The sequence below is a fragment of the Adiantum capillus-veneris genome, chromosome 9, assembly GCF_014529385.1.
Source record: "Adiantum capillus-veneris isolate H3 chromosome 9, ASM1452938v2, whole genome shotgun sequence".
Lineage (NCBI taxonomy): Eukaryota > Viridiplantae > Streptophyta > Polypodiopsida > Polypodiales > Pteridaceae > Adiantum > Adiantum capillus-veneris.
Window position 1 is genome coordinate 2392348 of NC_140939.1, and position 19204 is coordinate 2411551.

Genomic DNA, 19204 nt, shown 5'->3' on the forward strand with positions numbered 1-19204 from the left:
CACCATAGCCAAACCTTCCCTTTCTGTGGTGCTGTAGTTGCACTCTACTTTGGTTAGCAGGCGATTTGCATAGTGAACAGGGCGATCCAAGTTGTACTCCTTGCTAGGCTAAGTCAACACAGCACCCACAGCGAGTTGACTGGACTGGTATGCACATGAAAAGGGAGAGACCAATCTGGGGCTACTAAAATAGGTGCTTCAATGAGGCATTTTTTGAGGTATGCAAATGCTTCAGCCTCAGGTTTTGACCATTTAAAGGGTACAGTAGCACTAGTGAGTCGGGTCAATGGTTGAGCCACCTATGCATACATATGTTTAAACCTGCGATGATAGCTTGTGTGGCCTACAAAGCTTTGAACACCTTTTGGGTTGATGGGAGGTGGTAACTTCAAGATGGCCACCATCTTCTTCAGGTCAGGCGCTAAACTTTTGGCAGAAACTACATGGCCTAGAAGTGTGCCCTCAGTGACCAAAAAATGACATTTGTTAGGATTGTGCCTCTCTGCACCTGAGGAAGACAGCAGAGAGTTGAACGAGGTGCTCCTCTAGATTTTCCACTGGGATTGAACATTGGGCACCTGAGAAGGTCAAAAAATCGTCCATGAAGATGCGAAGATGATCCGTCAGTAAAGGACAGAATATAAGATATACTACTCGATTGAAGGAAGGTGAAGCGTTTTTCAACCCAAACGACATCCTAGTGTAGATAAAAATACCCAGGGAGTCACAAAGGCCGTTTTAAGCTGATCACCTGGATGGATGCCCAACTGATTGTATCCACTGAACCCATCCATGAAACTGTACAATACATGCCTTGCTACGTCTTCAAGCACATGCTCAGTGAAAGGTGTGGAAAACCATCTGGGATAGTTACCTTGTTCAGAGCACGGTAATCTACGCACACACGGATTTTATTGGACTGCTTCTTAGGCGCTATCACCATGGGTGATAACCACTCAGAGTGCTCTACAGGTATAATGATCCTTTCCTCTTGCATTTTTTTGATCTCTGACTTAACAACCTTTGCATACTTTGGGTTGAGCTTGTAAGCTCGGCCTCTGAAAGGCTTAGCCCCCTCAACCAGAGGGATAGTGTGGACACCAAATTCTGGTGAGATCCCTTCCAAATCCTTATAGGAACAAGAAAAAACATCTTTAAAAGAGTGTATAAGAGAAACTACCTGATCAAGTAATGCGGGATGCTCCCATAACTAAGCTGCTAAGAGGACGTGCTGAGGGTTGTCAGGGTCGCCCAAGTTGACTTTTTTGACCGGGTCAGGAGGTGTAACTGTGGAGGGTACTTCGGAAGTTGAGAAGTGAGCTGCCTCTTGGAGCTTTGAGATATCATGAGCTGGTGTTTGATTGATTGGAAACTTTGCATACTTTTCTTGTAACCATCCTGGTGGAAGCTCATCGAAGGGTAAATCTTCAGACACAGACATAGCAGAGTGCTTTTGAGGGCGCGAAACGTCCGACCTAGGAGATGTTAGAGGAAAGGGGGAATTATTTGAGAATTCATGCAAAGGATATTTCTTCCCCCTTCGCTGATGTGTTATAGGTTCACGAAGGCCGACGGCTTCCATTAGAGGAATACTTGAATCATGGGAATCACGGACTAACACGCTTACTTCTTCGACTGGCATACTTTCTGTTGTAGGGCTTGGGACACTAGTGTTCGCCTGAGGAGCTTGGAGAGAGAGTGTTACCGGCATAGGTGGGGTTTGAATAGAGACCACGTACCATGGCATCGAGGTGGTAGCTTCCAACCAATGCAGCAGGTCTTTGTCAGACCCGTCAAGTGGGATGGGTTGCTCAGGGTCGGGGTTGGACTGTACTGACAATGAGCTATGATGAACCATTGGATCCATACCTCCTTTGAGCCGAATTGGTTGCATGGGGGAGCCATGAGTATGTATCCACATGGCGTCATATCCCCAATCATGAAGTGCCTTAGTATGCCACAACCATGGTCTACCAATAAGCAAAGGAAATTCTCCCTCCACCTGAGGAAGACTGACCACCACAAAATCCAAGCTAAATGTGAAGTCTTGTACCATCAGAGGCACCTTCTCTACTATTCCCACAGGATAGACTATCCTCTGGTCTGCCAATGCAATAATGAATGGAGCAGGATGGGTACGCTGCACACCTAAGGCCAACATAGTAAATTCTGGCATCAGATTGATCCCAGATCCACCATCCACTATGACGCCTGAGAATTGATGCCCAAGAAAAGACACAGTGAGACGAGGACTTTTGTAGTCGATGAGGAGAGCAGCTGGATATGGAATCATGTAGGACTCCAAGGGCTGCACAGGTAGGTGCCCGCCACTAGGTCTTGCACCAGGATACAGAGACTGGATGATAGAAACGGTGTCACTTCGGAAATTTGCATCAAGTCGAAGCATGTCGTACAGTGACACTTGCTGAAAGGGGATAGACTCTGTTGTAGGCTTCTCTTTTTTATCAGATCTTGCTCTGGTATCTTAAGCTTCTGCAAGTCCTCTACCGCTTTCCCAAAAGCACCATTAATATCTAATAGAAGAGAGGTAGGTTGGCTCTTGGCACTACCTGCTAGTTTGTAAGCTACTAAGGGAGTTTGACTCATTTGTGTGACTGGGGATGAAAAAATTGGGGCACCAGGGAGGCTAAGACCAAGAGCAGCTCTCTGTGTCCGTGTGAGCATCCTAGCCGGCTCTTCCACCTGCTTCAACCCGTTGCAAGAGGCAACTACAAAAGTGGAAGGCGGGGCATGTGGATTGGTGCTTACTGTGATGAGGTTAACCTTTGGGAATGTAAAGTCCTATTGGTTTTGTCTTGTGCTTGAAAATGTGGATGCACGTTGTTTTGGGCAGTCCTTACTATAGTGATCCTTAGCTTCAAGGCAGTGTCGGTAAGGAGGAGACCCTTCTGGCAACGGACATTTGCTCTGATAATGTCCATACTCCCCGCACCTGTAGCACAAAATTGGCCTATTGGAGGGGTGAGGTGGTCTCGATCCTTGCTACATGGGGCCGGTTGCTGAAGTGTAGAATCTTTGGGGAACTGAAGGAGTGCTCGCATGATAAAAGCTACGGGATGCAAAGTTGTTGTGCATACCTTGCACTGGAGGTGTTGTCAGTAGAGGTGGCATTGGGTTTTGATGGCCATAAGGTGAAACCATATTGGATGCAGGTGTTATCCCTTGTTGGAGAGAAGGACCTATACTTTGTTTTATTTGTCGCAATCCCTTGATATAATAGCAATCCTTGTCTTCATGCCCCGACTTTTCGCAGAAGTGGCAATAAGCCCAAAGAGGACAGTCCTGAGGAGGATTTCCTGGAGAGCAACACGAGCTGCACCATACCATAGCCTTAGTCTCCTGCTGAGACCGAAGCTCTTCTAGCTCTCTCTTGATTTGATCCAAAGCCTCAAGATGTGGTGGTTTCTCCTGTCGAAGAGAGATTGACTTCTCCTCTTGAAGAGCGCGTTGTAGTTTTAGAGCTTCAAGTTCTCTACGTAAAGAATTCAATGAATCAGCAGGACTTTCCGAAAACACATAGGGAGTCTCTATGTGAGGGGAATCGTTGAACAGCTTCCTAGCCCCCTCTATCCTAGTAGCAGCTGCGATGAACTCCTCCAGAGTGGCATCGGGTCGGAGACTCTCTCAGAGTTTTTGCTGAGAAGTATTGGGAAGCGCCTTCTCCACCCACTTTTTAACCATAAATTCACCGGGTTGCTAGGGAAGCTTGGCAACCAGAGACTTGGTTTTAGTCATAATTTCTGCAAAAGTCTCCTCTGGCTGGAGCACCATGTTGGCCAACTCATCCAAAACCTTCTTCTGGTAGTCACTTGGCCTGAATGTTGCACAGAACTATTGTCTTAAGGCTGCCCAAGTTGCAAAATGGTTCTCTGCAAACTGGCTGTACCATTTGTCTGCTAAGCCCCAAGGTAGATGGAAAGAGTACCAAATAAGCATCTTCTCTATTAAGACCAGGACCCCTACAGAACCTTCTTGCATGGTCGTCAGCATCTTCTTTTGAAGAGAGTCCTTTGAAGGTAGGGAACTTGATGTTTACCTTGGCCAAAACACTAGCCAATGCCTCCATGGCCCCTTGCTCAGGAGCCCGTTGCTCAATAGCCTGCTGTAACAGAATAGGAGAGAGCTTTACTAGGGAAGGTGATCTGGAAGATGTGGAACCAGATGGAGGAATGGGTGATGTCGTATGTGGAGGTATGGGTGATGAGGTTGATGGACTTCTACTAGGTACCAAGGGTCATCTTCTGTTGTAGTACTTTAGAGGACTCAGTAGTGTGCTTTGACGCTCGACTGACCGCCTTGTATGTGTCATACAGCGACCACCAATCCAACCAAGCTTTGGGCAAGAAAACCTTTAACTGGCTGAAGACAGGTCTAGACTCTACTAGACCAGGAAAGTGACTAGACCCAGGCTAGAGCAGGGACGAGGAGGACTAGACCAGGGTCTAGGAAGGACTAGTCCAGGGACGAGGGCTGGTTGGACCAATTCAAGAGAGGACTAGACGAGTTGAACCACGGCGAGAGCATACCAGACCAGCAGACCACAGAGTGCAAGGCAAGGTAGGCAAAGCTAGGTAAAAACCACTAGCTTCCATGTTTGTATTCTCGATAGAGACAGAGAGTGAGACTTCACTTGAGGTCCCACTATGATCGTCAAAATGAGAGCACCTGTAGCGCGGATAGTGTGTCGTGCTCTCTATAGTGGGTGCTCCTCAGTGCAATGTGCGTCACAATCTCACTCAAAATAGACAAGAAACAAAGGAACAATAGACAACAACTGAGCTCATAAAGACACAACAGCAGCAGACCACAACATATGACTCAACTCTCTCAAAGAACTAATACAGACTCTGGCGTGGCAACACACTCAGCTCTAGCCCAGGACTCACAGGTACAATGGGGTGTCGAGGCTCAGATGTGTACAGGGATGGTGAAGACATGTTGTGTGTATAGACTCTCTCATGTAGATGATGATGTTGGACCAGCTATGAAGAAGGTGATACTCATGACCCAACTGCTACTACTCATATGTACAACCATAAAGAGCCACCAACGGCTCATAAATGTCAGACATCTAAGTCTATCCCGAAACTGAGTGGTGGTGACCTGGCCATGATGTCCACTAGACCATTGTCCGTATCCCTACCACGTGTCACTGTCCAACCCAGAGAGTGCGTCCAATGTGAACCAGACCAGACCAATTGTACTAACTGTGTGTCTTGTGAAAGTGACATTGTAGCCCTGCTACAACTGCCTTCCATAACTCTAAAAAATTGTGTTTTTACATCAATGCGTAGAGGGTATCTAGCTCTTTGATTGAGGCCATAGATCACCCACATTTGGATGAACTTAGTTATTTTGGTTCCACGAGAGAGAGAGAGAGAGAGAGAGAGAGAGAGAGAGAGAGAGAGAGAGAGAGAGAGAGAGAGAGATTTTATTATCATCATTGGAGGTCAAGTATGACCTATGGGACCAAGGCTACATGTGATGTAGTATGCATGCGGTTGATGAGTGATTCTTGATGCATTAAAATGATGGTGATAAAGTTGCAATGGAGAGCCCACACTGTGGCTAGGAGAGGAGTGTGTGTAGGTCAAAGTCTTGGCTAGAAATGTTAGGGAAGCAGGTTTGGATGTAACCAAAAATTGAGCACTGTAGTAATGTGTGGTACTTATACTCTCAAAGTTGCAATGAGCATAATGTACACAATCCATTTGAATCTTCTCCATTGTCCCAATGCCATGTCTTGCATCAAAAAGAGTGGGAGTTAAGCCGAATGGTTGCAATAGTGTGTATCCTACAAGCGGAAAGTCTCAAGCATTTAAGGGTGAGTATGGTTTCCTCTTTGAGCGAAGAACATGGTTTTGTAGTTGGGGGCAATATGAGTGTTGTAATGTATGAAGCATGACCCAGCAGATTCCTCCCAAGCCGTAATACATTGGTGTTGTAGAAAACTTCATTCACTTGGGAGTGTACTAAGGCATCATGTAGCAAGTGTAATGCATCTCATTTCCCAAACCACTTCTTTATGTCTTGTGTCATAAAATCTAATATCTAAGCAACCCAAATTATTTTCTCATATTAAACTGATCATTTAATGTGGGAGAATAAATGGGAACAAGGGTTAGAATATAGACACTATCTCAACACAGGGCCAAGTTTAAAGGGTCCAAATGAGAGAGGGTCTGTCAAAGAGCAAGGCTGCCTAATGGAGCTTAAAGACCTTAGGGTTATCTTAATTGTATACCTCCATAGGCTAGTGTTAAAAGTCCTTTGAACTTAGACGAGCTAGGGCTGTGCTTGAGGTGGAAATCCGGCCCAAGCTTGAGGTGCTTGTCATGCTTGCTGATTAAGGTGCTTGAGGTGCTTAATGACTAAGGTGCTAACGTGCTTTAGGGTTTCAAGGTGTTTCCAAAAGTCAACAAGGTCCCTACTCAAGGGCGGGCAAGACCTCATTGTAGGAGCTAGAGAGAGAACACACACACCCTCACACCAAAGTCAAGCCTTGCCTAATGAAGTAAGAAGGACATTTGTCAACTTCCTCTTCATGTTGCCCTCATGGTGTGCTTAAAGCCTATTGGTTGTCCTTTCAAGGGATCCAATGATAATTTAGCTCATTTATTTAACTGATTATGCATTTATCAAGTCCTCTCTCTCAAAGGGGAAAGGGGGACACTTGTCCCAATGTTCGCATGGTTGCTTGATTTTCACCCTGCATGTGATTGGCTAGGGTTGTAGGGGTACAATCATTTTCTAGCATGAGCTATAAGGGGGGTCGACCAAGGAAGCTAGGGGATAGCTTGGCGGGGTAAACTCCCCCCCCCCCACTCTCTCTCTCTCTCTCTCTCTCTCTCTCTCTCTCTCTCTCTCTCTCTCATTGTGTGAGGTACAAAGTGTACGAATTCCATCACCTTCTCCAAGCTTGTTGAGAAGTTGAGAGCCTACACCAACACTCTTGGCTATGGAATGCAAATCGAACCAAGAGCCATGCTTCAATGCGTAAGCCTGACATCTTCTCCATATTCATTACAATGCTATTATGTATGCTAAGCAAGAAGAGTGATGATAAGTGAGGAACTACCTCTTTCTCATATGTTACTTCTTCTTCCTCTTCTCTATCCTCATTCCTCGCTAGCTCTCTCCACCTTCGAAGGTGTTTGAGTCCTTGGGAATGAGGCCGGGGATGGTTAATTCTTTTACAAAGTTTATGTTATGCTCGTGATGCATGAAGCTTTCCATCTTCATTGCATCACATAGGTCACAAGGAACACAAAGATTCTATTGTACCAAGTCTCTCTTGATGGGAGAATCTATAATACAAAAGCATATTGGAGGGGGGACAGGCTCCACGTAGATCCAGTTTTCAACTGTTGTCATGTTCTCTAATTCTCTCTCTTTCAAAATTATTTTTCATGCCAAGTTAATTAAGTATAATGGTTATGTTGCTATTGCTAATTAAGTTCATCCTCTATGTTCTCAAAGTAGTCTCATAAAAATGCTCACTCTAATTCTTTTAATTTTGCTATCCTCAAAGTTCATAGGCCATTTCCATTACATTGGTATCAGATCTATTGGTTTCTCTTTTCTTACTTAAGAAGAGAGGTCTTAAGTTGTCCATGAAATGTTGGACTTGTTCATTGCAATAGGGTAAATGGGAGAGGGATCTATTATCTTGGTTGAGAAGGACTTAGTTCGAGGTACACCATTGGGAACCATAGTCTTAATAATGGAGTCTCTCGGGGCTTGCCTTTGGCTTAACCACTATTGAGCTACGAGAAAGCTCAATAGGAACCATAATCAATCGAGCAATGTTAGACCCTCTCCACTAGTCTTTGCAACCAATAGACTCTAAACCACGTGTGTGGCTGCTTGAGAACTAATTTTCAAAGGTAAAGAAGAGTAGCGACTAACGTTTTTGAGGGTACCAAAGCACAAAGTAATATATACATAAGTCTAATTAGCATGTCTAACAATAACCAAGAGAGTAGAATGAACATTGATAACTTTGATTTTGCACATGAAGGTGCTAACAATGATGCCCCCATGTTTGTCAATTATCTTGTTACTAGGTTGCAACAAGCTATGGGCAACCCTGCTTTGCAATCCGAAGTTACTCAACAACTTCATGCTTATGGGATTTCCCTTCCTCTCCAAGAGGAGACAGATCTTAGGAGGCCTCTTGATGAGACTCCCATAAGAAGACTCTCTCCCATAAGAGAGAAGGAATCCAAATAACAAGAAAGAAGTGAATCATTAAGTTCCTCTGAAGATGTGGCTCCACAAAGACGGAGCTCTAGACGATCGCCAACTCCTCCCAAGAGGAAACGATCAATCCGTAGTCCTTCTCCTCGTCACTCAAAAGGAAAGAGAAGAAACAAAGGAAGAAAACTGCAAGAAAGAGGTCACCCTCTTCTCATTCTTCTTCACCTTCCCTGTCTTTCGATGAAAGCAGCAAAAAAATTTATATAGCGTTTCTTTTTTTATTGTATCAAGGTCTTCTCTCTCACTCTCTCGTTTATCTCTGTGTTCTACATGTCCATCCAAGCCATGGCCTGCTCATGGTGGCACCCACCATAGCCCGCGAGCCTTACAATTGGTATCAGAGCATAGGCATTGAGCATCGGCATCCCAGGCAAGCTTTGGTGATGGCGTTTTGATAGGTGATACTTGGAGAAGCAAGGCATCGTTGCTAAGATAGTGGCCATGTAGCATATCAGAAAGAACACTACGTAGGAGTGGTGGTCATCAAGCAGCTTTTTGGCATTCTAAAACGCTCCTAGGCCAAGGAGGTGAAGGAGTCGCAAGCACAACCGACAAGGCATTCTAAAATGCCGTCAACGGTGTTAACAATTAGAACTTGGGCATCTGAAACGTTTACCGTCAAGGGCACCTTTGGTGGCGCTAGTAAGGCCAATGCTCTGCACCCTATTATTCAAATTCTCTAGGGGAGGAAAATTTGTAGTTGTTGAGTGCTCCATATCACACGCACTAGGAGGATTGTTGAAGTGTGTGACATACTTCACACATCGTATGGAACCTCTCACTTATGCATGCGTAGATTCCTTCCAAATAATGCCCACATATTATTGATCAAATTCTATACGGGAGGACAATTTGTATTTGTTGAATGTTCCATACGGGGAAGATTATTGAAGTGGATGACATACTTCGCACATCGTATGGGACCTCTCACTTATTTATGTCTAGGTTTCTGCCAAATGATGCCCACATATTATTACATGTGACCCATGTGTGTTTTCTACACATGTTCTTATTGTGTACGAAGTCAAAAGCTAAGTCAAAACAACCCCAAAAGGAAGCATGCAGGTTCTCCACTTGCTTTCGTCTTTTTGGGCTAATAATTGAAATCTACCACACATCATCCATGATGTAAGAAAAAGGCTCTAGCCTATTCCTTTATAAGAGGCATTTTGCATTTTTATACAAATCATATCAATTAGCAAGCTCTACTATGCTATTTCTATTCATGAATGGCTCATTAAAATTTCCACCATAACTCTACATAGAGGATGCACAAAAGCTTATGGCTGTTCTTGAGAACTTTTTGTTACATAGTGGGCTGATTGTGAATGAATCCAAAATAAAGTTATGTTTATGAAAACCAACCATAAGGGGAAGCCATGTATTGTGTACAACATTGAGATACTTGAAGTTGTTGTTTGAAGTACCTTGGCCTTGAGGTTCCCGCCAATCACAAGTGTGATGAATGTACTATCCGTCATTTGAAAGCGGAAAAGAGAGCCTACTATGCATTTGAGAACATGTGCAATGCAAAAAACATCAAATGTTGGTCTCTCAGAAGTACCTTTTTGACACATTGGTGACACTGGTTCTTCTCTATGGAGCTGAAGTGTGGGGAGGGAGCATTTCAAAGTCTACTTGGAAAGATTTCTCCAAAAGCGTTTTCTTACAAAATTTCTCCGAATTAAGACATAAACACCATATATGCTCCTACATCTTGAGTCGAGATCTCTTCCAATTGAGGTTATGGGCACGAAAAGGGTTGTGGAGTACATGATAAAGATGTGTCAAAATCCCTCGCATCGAATTCCTGCAATTGCATGGGAAGCAAGCAAAAAGGTTCAAAAAATGCATAAAAGCAAGATCTTGAGCACTGGATGCATGCAAGACATGAAGATGTGGTTTGGGAGATGGGATGCATTATACTTGCTACATGATGCCTCAATTGACTCCCAAGTGAATAAAGCTTGTCTACAATGCCAATGTATTAGGGCTTGGGAGGAATCCGATTGGTCACGCTTCATACATTACACTACCCATATGGCCCCCAACTACAAAAAACCATGCTCTTCGCTAAAAGAGGAAAGTGTACTTACCCTTACATGCTTCAGCCTATCCCCTTGTCAACGATACGCACTATCACAAAAATTCAGATTAGCTCCCACTCCCTTCGATGAGAGACAAGGCATTGGGGCAATGGAGAAGATTCAAATCGATTGTGCATATTATGCTCACTGCAAGTTCGAGAGTCCGAGTACCACCCACTACTAGAGTGCTCATTTTTTGGTCACATCCAAACTCACTTCCCTCACATTTTTAGCCACCGTGACTTAGACCTACACACTTTCCTCTTGAAGCCATAGTGTGGCCTCTCCATTGTGACTCTCATCACCACAATTTTGGAGCATGGAGAATCACTCATCAGCCACTTACATGCTACATCACATGTACCTTTGGTCCCATAGGTCATATTTGACCTTCGAAGACTCCATCTTCTACTTGGCATCCCTCTTACTAGGGTCTGTTTCCGTGCTGAGTAAATTCGCACATATTCAGGAGCAAAGATGCATGTTGATGGCTAGTAGTGGCCCTTGAATTTGGTGATCACAGCATTGGAAAAAGGTGCAGCATTTAAATTTCCCTCGATAGAAGTAAAACAACCTTGATAATTAAACAAGCCGCCTCTCTCTTTGCGAAACCTACTTGCTCTTTGTGCAAACTATCTAGAAAGTTGAAAATTGATGCTTAAATACGTTTAAGGCGTTGATGTGTAAATTGGTCTTCTCTTGCGCGTGACTCCATTACCCCACCATCAACGGCCAAAAATGCGCGCATTCCAGGAACACGGGAACAGATCCTAGAAAGAAAAATTAATTCCAGGTAGACATTGTACAAGAATGGAAAAATAGTACACAAAGAAAAAAGAGAAAACATAGTACACAAATCATACATGTGGCGTGTATAGAGAGATCTGAGAGAGGATCGCTTGGGTTCCTACAACGTGCTTTGCAATGTGCTGTGGGCATCACAATCTCCATGAGTGAAGTGAACTCTCTCTCTCTCTCTCTCTCTCTCTCTCTCTCTCTCTCTCACACACACACACACACACACACATTTGCATAAAAATGATCATTCCAAGCTTGCTCTTTCAGTTGCCCAAAACCCTAAAGACAGAAGCTTGGACTCTACTTTGTCCCACTTTTCTTTCACCGACAAATACAAAGGAGCCAGTATCCATTCCATAAGCCGCTAGTTGCCAAAGATTTGGGATGCTTGTATCATACGTCACAAAAACCAACCAAGGGCTCTTCCAGAGGTTGGCGACATCAACATCAATGGAGCCGCTTAGCACGGCCTCTGACTCATGCGCACGTTGCCGCAGAGACGAATCGAAACCCTATCCATCCCGCCGATTGTTCTTTCTGATTCTCTTTTTTCCTTCGCTGGCAAGGACGCCTCTCAGAGAAAATTGAAGCCGCATCAAGCAACATTTTTCTCATAGAAGAAGAAAACCAGTCAAGAAGATGTGACCACAAGAACTGATGTATAAGTTTTCTTTATACCAACGTTTGCTCGAGAGGATTCTTGCTTGCACAAAATGCCTTGAGACGTAAAGGTCAAAAAAGGCTCCCTCACATACACTCTTCCTTTCTGGCAATAACGCTCCCGTATTCTCCTCCTTGGTGTTTCTTTTGCTCCTCTTTCGAACTCCTCTACTCATGGTAATCTCTACAGATTGCACCCTTTGCCTTCTAAAGCTCGCGACCAGTCCTTGCTCATGGCCCCGTTGGCCAATAGTAGCCCTTCCTATGCAGGTGCTGCTTGGTGTAACACCCCCATGCAGATGATGATCCTTCCTTTTTTTCTTATGTGGCGCTACCCCCCACCTCTCCTTTCTCTGTGTTTTTGCTCTTTCAGTCTCTTTGTTGCCTCTCTTCTTGTGCTATAAAAACCAGGGCTAGCTTCTTCTTCCCTTGGTGCAACTTTTTACATGTGCGCGAAGCTCAACAGTTAGTTGTTGCTGTGCGAAGCAGCGACAGTTACGTACGACTTGATGCGGCGTTATTTATAAATAGCTTTTTGCTGACAACATTTGACGGCTGTTTCTCCAAGTTAAAACAAGCTTCCACGTGATTGATTGTGCGCTCAAGGAGTCCTAAATGGACATTTGGCTCACCCAAAAAATATATATCTCTCTTTACTTGGATGAGCCAAAGGTCCATTTAGGACTCCTTGAGCGCACAATCAACGACATGGCAGCTCTTGAATTATTTTTTAACTCTTTCTTTTTTTTTTATTGGTATATAAGTTAATGGGCTCTCATGACAACAAGAGCGATGTCAAGAAAATGATGAAGTGTCGATTTGAATTCTGGTCCTGCTTGTGCTGGGTCTATTAAACTCTATTTGAATAATTTGTGCATAAGATTCCCAACGTGTCTCATGAGATTATAAACAAGTGAAAAAATCACGATGCCTTTCTAAAATAATTAGAGCGTGATAAAATCATTAAGTTGAGTTTAAGTAGAATCCGTGTTCAAAAAAGGATTGCCTCAGCTTAGCCTTGAGCCAGTTGAAAATGGAGACTACCTGGTTGTAAACCATGGTAAAGAAAAGAAAAATTGGTGAAATACGTGAGAAAATAGTTCAAAAATTTTGCAAATTTTAACTTTATGCTAGTATTTTCAGTTTGCTTCTTTGTGGGAAGGAAACTAAGTCGACGGCTGTTTAATAAAAGAGACTTTCCTAAATATTGGCTAGAATTAAGTTATAGAATGTAAGAAAAGTCAAGCCATGTGAGGCTGTGAATGAAACGTGAAATTAATAAAACTCATTAATATAGATATGTGTGTATGTGTATCCATAGAATTTACTAGAATTATGTAAGTGAAGTTTCACTTGAACCTTCTAAAACCATAGAATGCAAAAAAAGGTCAAGACATATCCGGATATGAAATGAAAGTGCAATAAACATTTAAAGTAAATCTCGATCATGCACTGAAAACAATTAAAGTCTCCCTAACCGAGCACAACACTAAGGTTTCACACAGATCACGCCCTGTCGCCATCACCAAGTCTCTCGAGTCTCTCTCTCTCTCTCTCTCTCTCTCTCTCTCTCTCTCTATATATATATATATATATATATAGATATATATACACACGCACACACACACACACACACACACATACGGGTGTGGTGCCAGTGTGAAGGAGCTTTTATCAAGACGAGGCGGGGGTAGCTAGCTTGTTTTCCAACTCTGCAGATTTCGACAGAGTTGAGCTTCGCAAGCGTAGTTTGTTGACGACAGGCGGCTGGGGTTCCACCCCCTCCCGTGCGGATATGCCCTTACTTGATACTAAAGTGGGCGCTCCTAGCCTAGCCTCTTTGGTGCATTTGCACTTCTATGTTTCACGTCCTGCAATTTCTTGCTTGCACCCACTTCAAGAAAAACTATGCACTTTATTATGAAGCAGATAAAAGGAGTGCACACCCTCCCCTTCACTCGCCTTTGTGCTACATCTCGTAGCTATTGTAGGGCAGTCAAGTGCACAATTGCAAGCCAATCCCTATACCTCTAGGATCCCTGACACGCAATCTCATTGGGGTCTGTTTCCACGTTGAGTAAATGCGCACATTTTTGGGAGCAAAGGTGCCCACGGATGGCTAGTAATGGCACTTGAATTTGGTGATCACAGCATTGGAGAAATTAAATTTCCCTCAGCAGCAGTAAAACAACCTCAATAACTAAACAAACCACCCCTTTCTTAGTGAAACCTGCTTGCTCTTTGAGCAAACTGTCTTGAAAGTTGAAAATGACGCTTAAATACATTTAAGGCGTTGATGTGTAAATTGGTCTTCTCTTGCGCGTGACTCCATCACCCAACCATCAGCGGCCAAAAATGGGGGAATCTTTGAATTATGAATACCTTTGAATTTTTTTGAAGCCATTAGGAGACAGATTTAGCTTGAGAGAGACCTAAACCAAAGTCAATAGAAAGCTAGCTATGTTGGTTTCTTGATGCATAGGGAACGCCCTATGATATTGTGTGATCACCGTATCACTTATCATTTTTCAATTGGCTTAAATCATTAAAAGCATATTTTTCTTTATAGATACTTGCTCCAATGACCTTGAGATACAAGAATTGTCAAACTGTTGTCCAAAACATATCGATAGAATCATGCTTTGCATGTTGTCCTGCAAATAATTGCCTAAGTGAGCTCTTTAACAACACAATTGTGGTGCAAGAATCTCTAGCAATACGAGCATGTCAAATCGCTATAGTTGAAGATGGCATTCTAGAGAAAACCCATCTCAAAAGAATCATTTGACTCGTATAATGCCTTCCATGTGGAGTTGTCAAAGTAGCGGTAAAATATCCTAACAAAGTTTGTCGTAAAGAAGAAGCAATGTTGAGATGTGTTCCATGTAGCAAGAGACCATCACAAATATAATCATATTTTAATGTAAATTCATGCACGCCTTACATGCATCAAGAGAAACAGGAGGAGACATCTTTCTTACCTAAACTTAAGCCAAATTGGGATAAATTCCTGCCAAGCACTACATGCATGTGTGTTCCGAATTGGAGGCGAGTAATAACAATACAAACTTGAGTAGTACTTAACTAAGTTGCAAAATCATGCCCCACATGGACCATAAAAGTCACTTGATAAAAAGTTGATAAAGATTTGTAGGCATGTCTCATCTATCAACAAATCAAAGCATGGAAACAAAAATAAATAAAAATGATAACTAAGCCTTGTATATTAATTAAGCACTAATATGCCTTGCATGCAAGAGGGAGATGGTTTGAGAAGAGAAACTTTTTGAAATTCAAGGGAATGATCGTCGAACATGATGTCCTACAGCAAGAGAACCTTTTTTTAAATTTCAAGAATGATCGTCGAACATGATGTGATAGCCACTTTTAATCGAGTTTTCGAATTCTTATGATGCTTTTACAAGATTCATTGGCACATGTCTATTGGCATTTTGTAGCATAGAAGAGGAACCATCAACATGTCCCTTCCAAGTTTTATGGCAAGGTAAGCAAGTTTCAACCTGGAGTGATAAACAAATGATCACATCCTAACAGATAGCAATAAGACATGCATCATCAAGCTATCATGCATACCAGAAATCAACACACACACAAATAGTATGGCATTGCCTTTCGATGGCCCCGCGCGGGGGGCGGGGGAGAGACGCCACTTACTATTTCTTTCCATCCACATTGCAAAATTTGAGAAAAGTATACCCTTTTTGCTCGGCTCAAAAGACCTACACATCAACACTCCCTCTCTCGAGAATAAGTGACAATACTTAGTAGAAATTTACTCACTCCTTTGCTTCCTCTACTTCAAATATTGCTGGAACTCACCTTTCCATTCCCTCCCAGTAGGAGAAAAAAAAGGAGAAAAACGTTTTTTTCTTTTGTTGAAAAAGAACCATACACAGGAGTTGAATCCTTTTTGAAAGATTTCATATTTCATAAATGAATGGCAGTAACGTATAAATTTTAGTTAACATACAAATCTTGATACACTTGTTTTAAAGCCTTTTGTACTGACAAAGTTATTGAAGCATAATGGCACTTTGAAAGATGGTCATCATCCTTGGACTTCATGTGGAGTAAACTCAAAAAAACAATTTACTACAAGCTTCAGTCATATGGCCGCATTTATTGCACAAATAGTTCATTCTGCTTTTGTGTTTGCAATGCCCTGTGCTCCATCCATGATATGGCATTCTCGATTTTAAAAGTTCGCCTAGCAATAAAGGCAAGTAGCCTTAAGCGTGCCCGCTATGGTTGAATTCCTATGACATGTGAGTGTGGGTGTGGGTGCAATCCGATAAAATGAGCTAATACAAAGCATCAAATCGCACCCAAAAAAAAAAGGATTCTCGATTTTAAGAGTATAATATCCTTTAAGATGGAACTGCCTGAGCGATCTTCATAGGTGCAATGTCTCTATGATCTTGCAAGTGTGTTGCTCCTTTGTGGACTCATATGTGTGGGTGATCTTTGGAGCCAATGAGCCACACGATTCAACAAAAGATCTTCCGCCTAGGGCTTGGCAAAAACATATTTCCTAATTGTAGAAAATAAGGGCACATAAAACTCTTCCTTTTTTAGGTCAAAATAAGAAGCATTTTTCGGTAAGTATACTAAAACTTGTTGAATTTTACCGGTTTTCTTCAAAGCAGCTCAAAATCTAGCCACGATTTTGCAATTTAAAGAGAGCCAAAAGAAGGAGAACAATCAAGATTTTTTAAACATGGTCGTCCATTTCAATGGTAATGGAAGTTGGAACCCACAAGAAAATGAAAAAAAAAAAGGTGAAAGTATATGACCATCCAAGCAGTGCCATGTCCTTATGAATCTTCAGATGAACCTTTCCTTGTAGGTTCATGCTTTCATGTATACACATATTTGAAGTAACTTGTTGGAGCTTTGGTCATGGGTCCGCACAACACCACGTGCCGATATACCCAACCATCCATAGAGGCAACGGTAGCTAACCTGCAAAGCTGGTATGTTGACTTTGTAACTTTGTTAATAGTGGGCATGGTCTCTAGTCATCACATGAAAAGGAGAGATTGGACTCAAGCCAACATCCTCATTGAAAACCCTACCATCCCTCATGGGTTGGCAAATGAAGATCACCATGTAGGGATGATCAAAAATCATCGAGAATGGTATCATCCATAACTTTGACATGTGAGGAAAATCTAACCTAGCCGCATGCATTCACCAATAAACTCTACCTATTGACATATTAAGTCCCAATTTCAAATACTGTTCTACAAATCACACCCAAATCTCATTTTGTGTGATTGCATAGACATGGGCGGATCGTTGACAAGCCACGCTAACTTTGGGCACCCAAAAACATTACAAACATTTGACCTACTAAATGTGAAAAAATATGACTTACAAAAATGGGATTTTTTTTATTTTATTTTTTTTGGTGGGGGGGGGGGGCTATAATGGGATATACTCTAGTAGATGTGTATACACAACACCCTCTTATCAAATGAAAACATCTACCAAAAGAATCTTGTCCTGATAACACTGGTGGATAAGAGAAGCCGCTCTCAAAGAACCTTCTCCTAATAACACTAGTGGATAAGACATGTTGCTCTTGAGGGTGGCCATACAGTACTGCCTTCCCATTGTACCAGTTACATGAAAGATGCATGGTATTACATTGCAAGACACTTTTGGAAGTGAGACCGTATATCGACCTAAAATTGTATATTGTTGAGACTCGAGCCACCTCTAGATAGTGTGATAATCAAATTGCAAGTGAAGTTGCCGCAATCAGGTCTGGTCACAAGGATAACCTCGACCTTTGTATTTATAGCGATGACGGTCATCAAGATACCCAAGTCCTTAAAATTGGTGTTGGTTGTCAAGAGAGGAGGATTTCAAATTTGCATTGCCATTGTAATGCTTGCGAAGGACACGTTAGGTTGCAGCATCAATAGGAAATTAAAGATCAACAAAAGATGACACGAACAGTTACGACTTGAGGGATTCAAAATATCTACCCTGTTGCAAGACTTGAGTCTTGCGGACCTGTATTTCGTCGAGGATGTGTACTAGAGAGTTTTCAAGGCTGCCACATTGCGAAGTACTCCTAAGTCTGCGCCCTCCTTCAATGCCATGTCAATATTCCAACACCTTACAAGTGGCCACTTCCACATCACTCTACTATGTTGGATGTTAAATAAATTCCTCTTTAAGTATTTGTAGTAGTCATCCCAATTACCTAGCCACTTCTTATATTCTGAACTAGTATGATTTGTATTCACCGCTTCAGATTGTGCTCCTGCAATAATCCGTTGAAGTGATGAACTGCATTAAAGCAACTCTGTGACACACATGAACAAGGCCACTGACATGTGATGTGTACACAATCGACACAAAAGAGCTCATAAGCGGAAACAAGTGGTCTGCTTCTGCGGACTATGGCACTGCCTTCTGATGGGCACAAGGCCTGTTACTATTTCTTTCCACCCACTTTGCAAAATTTGAGAAAAGCATGCCCTTTTTACACAGCTCAAAAAATCCACTCTCTTTCTCTTGAAAGGCAGCGCCAACACCCAGTAAAAATTTACTCAAAGTCCCTCACTCGGTAGAAATTTACACAGTAGAACTGGTTGTCCCAACCTTTGCAAGTGCCTCAGATACTGCTAAAATCACCTTTCCATTCCCTCCCAAAAGGAAAACTTTTTTTTGTTTTCCAAAAATCCATACCCTACAAGTTGAATCCTTTTTGCACGATTTCATATTGCTTAAATGAATGGAAGTAACATACAAATCTTAATACACATGTTCTTATCCGATGCCGGAAGCAAAAGCAACTATATAGACCTCTGAAATTCATGCATTGCTCCCTGTCTTGAACGGATAATATATAATAACATGTACAACCGAAGCCTTTTGGAGGCTGGTCATGTAAAGCTGAAGCGTTGTAGATCTTGCCAGTCCAGTCTGACAAAGCGATCAAATCCTTATAAAGGCATACAGGCACCATTTGGCATACTGAAGCCTAATGGTACTTTGAAAGATGATCATTGTTGGACTTCATATGGAGTACACTCAAAAACAATTTTACTACAGGCTTCAGCCCTATCCCCTCAATTCCCCCAAACAATACCTTTCGGAAAGACGAGAAAAAAAACAAACAAAGAGAAGGGGATAAAACTTGTGAAAGAGAGAAGATGCCCTTGACCTTTGGCATTACTTTCGGGAATGTGTCTGCTTTCCTTTCCATTCTGACTTTTAAAGTGCCATTTGGCAAACAATCACACCCTTGAAGCATCACCATTTACTTCCCATTGGACTGGACAAGAGGAGAGAAGGAGCTCAAATCTGAGCTATATATGGATTCATCATGGACATTCCATAGT

The 19204-nt window shown here is 42.5% G+C and overlaps 1 protein-coding gene across 2 annotated transcripts in view; it reads right to left on the reverse strand.

The window, feature by feature from the left end:
• Nucleotides 1–18660: 18660 nt before the first annotated feature.
• Nucleotides 18661–19204, reverse strand: part of XLG3 (extra-large GTP-binding protein 3) — a 103145-nt gene continuing 102601 nt past the window's right edge. For both annotated transcript variants that reach the window (XM_086519391.1, XM_086519393.1), the window contains exon 8: nt 18661–19204. This exon is cut by the window's right edge. In XM_086519391.1, coding sequence (XP_086375517.1) covers nt 19123–19204 — 82 coding nt within the window. In that variant the 3' untranslated portion in view covers nt 18661–19122.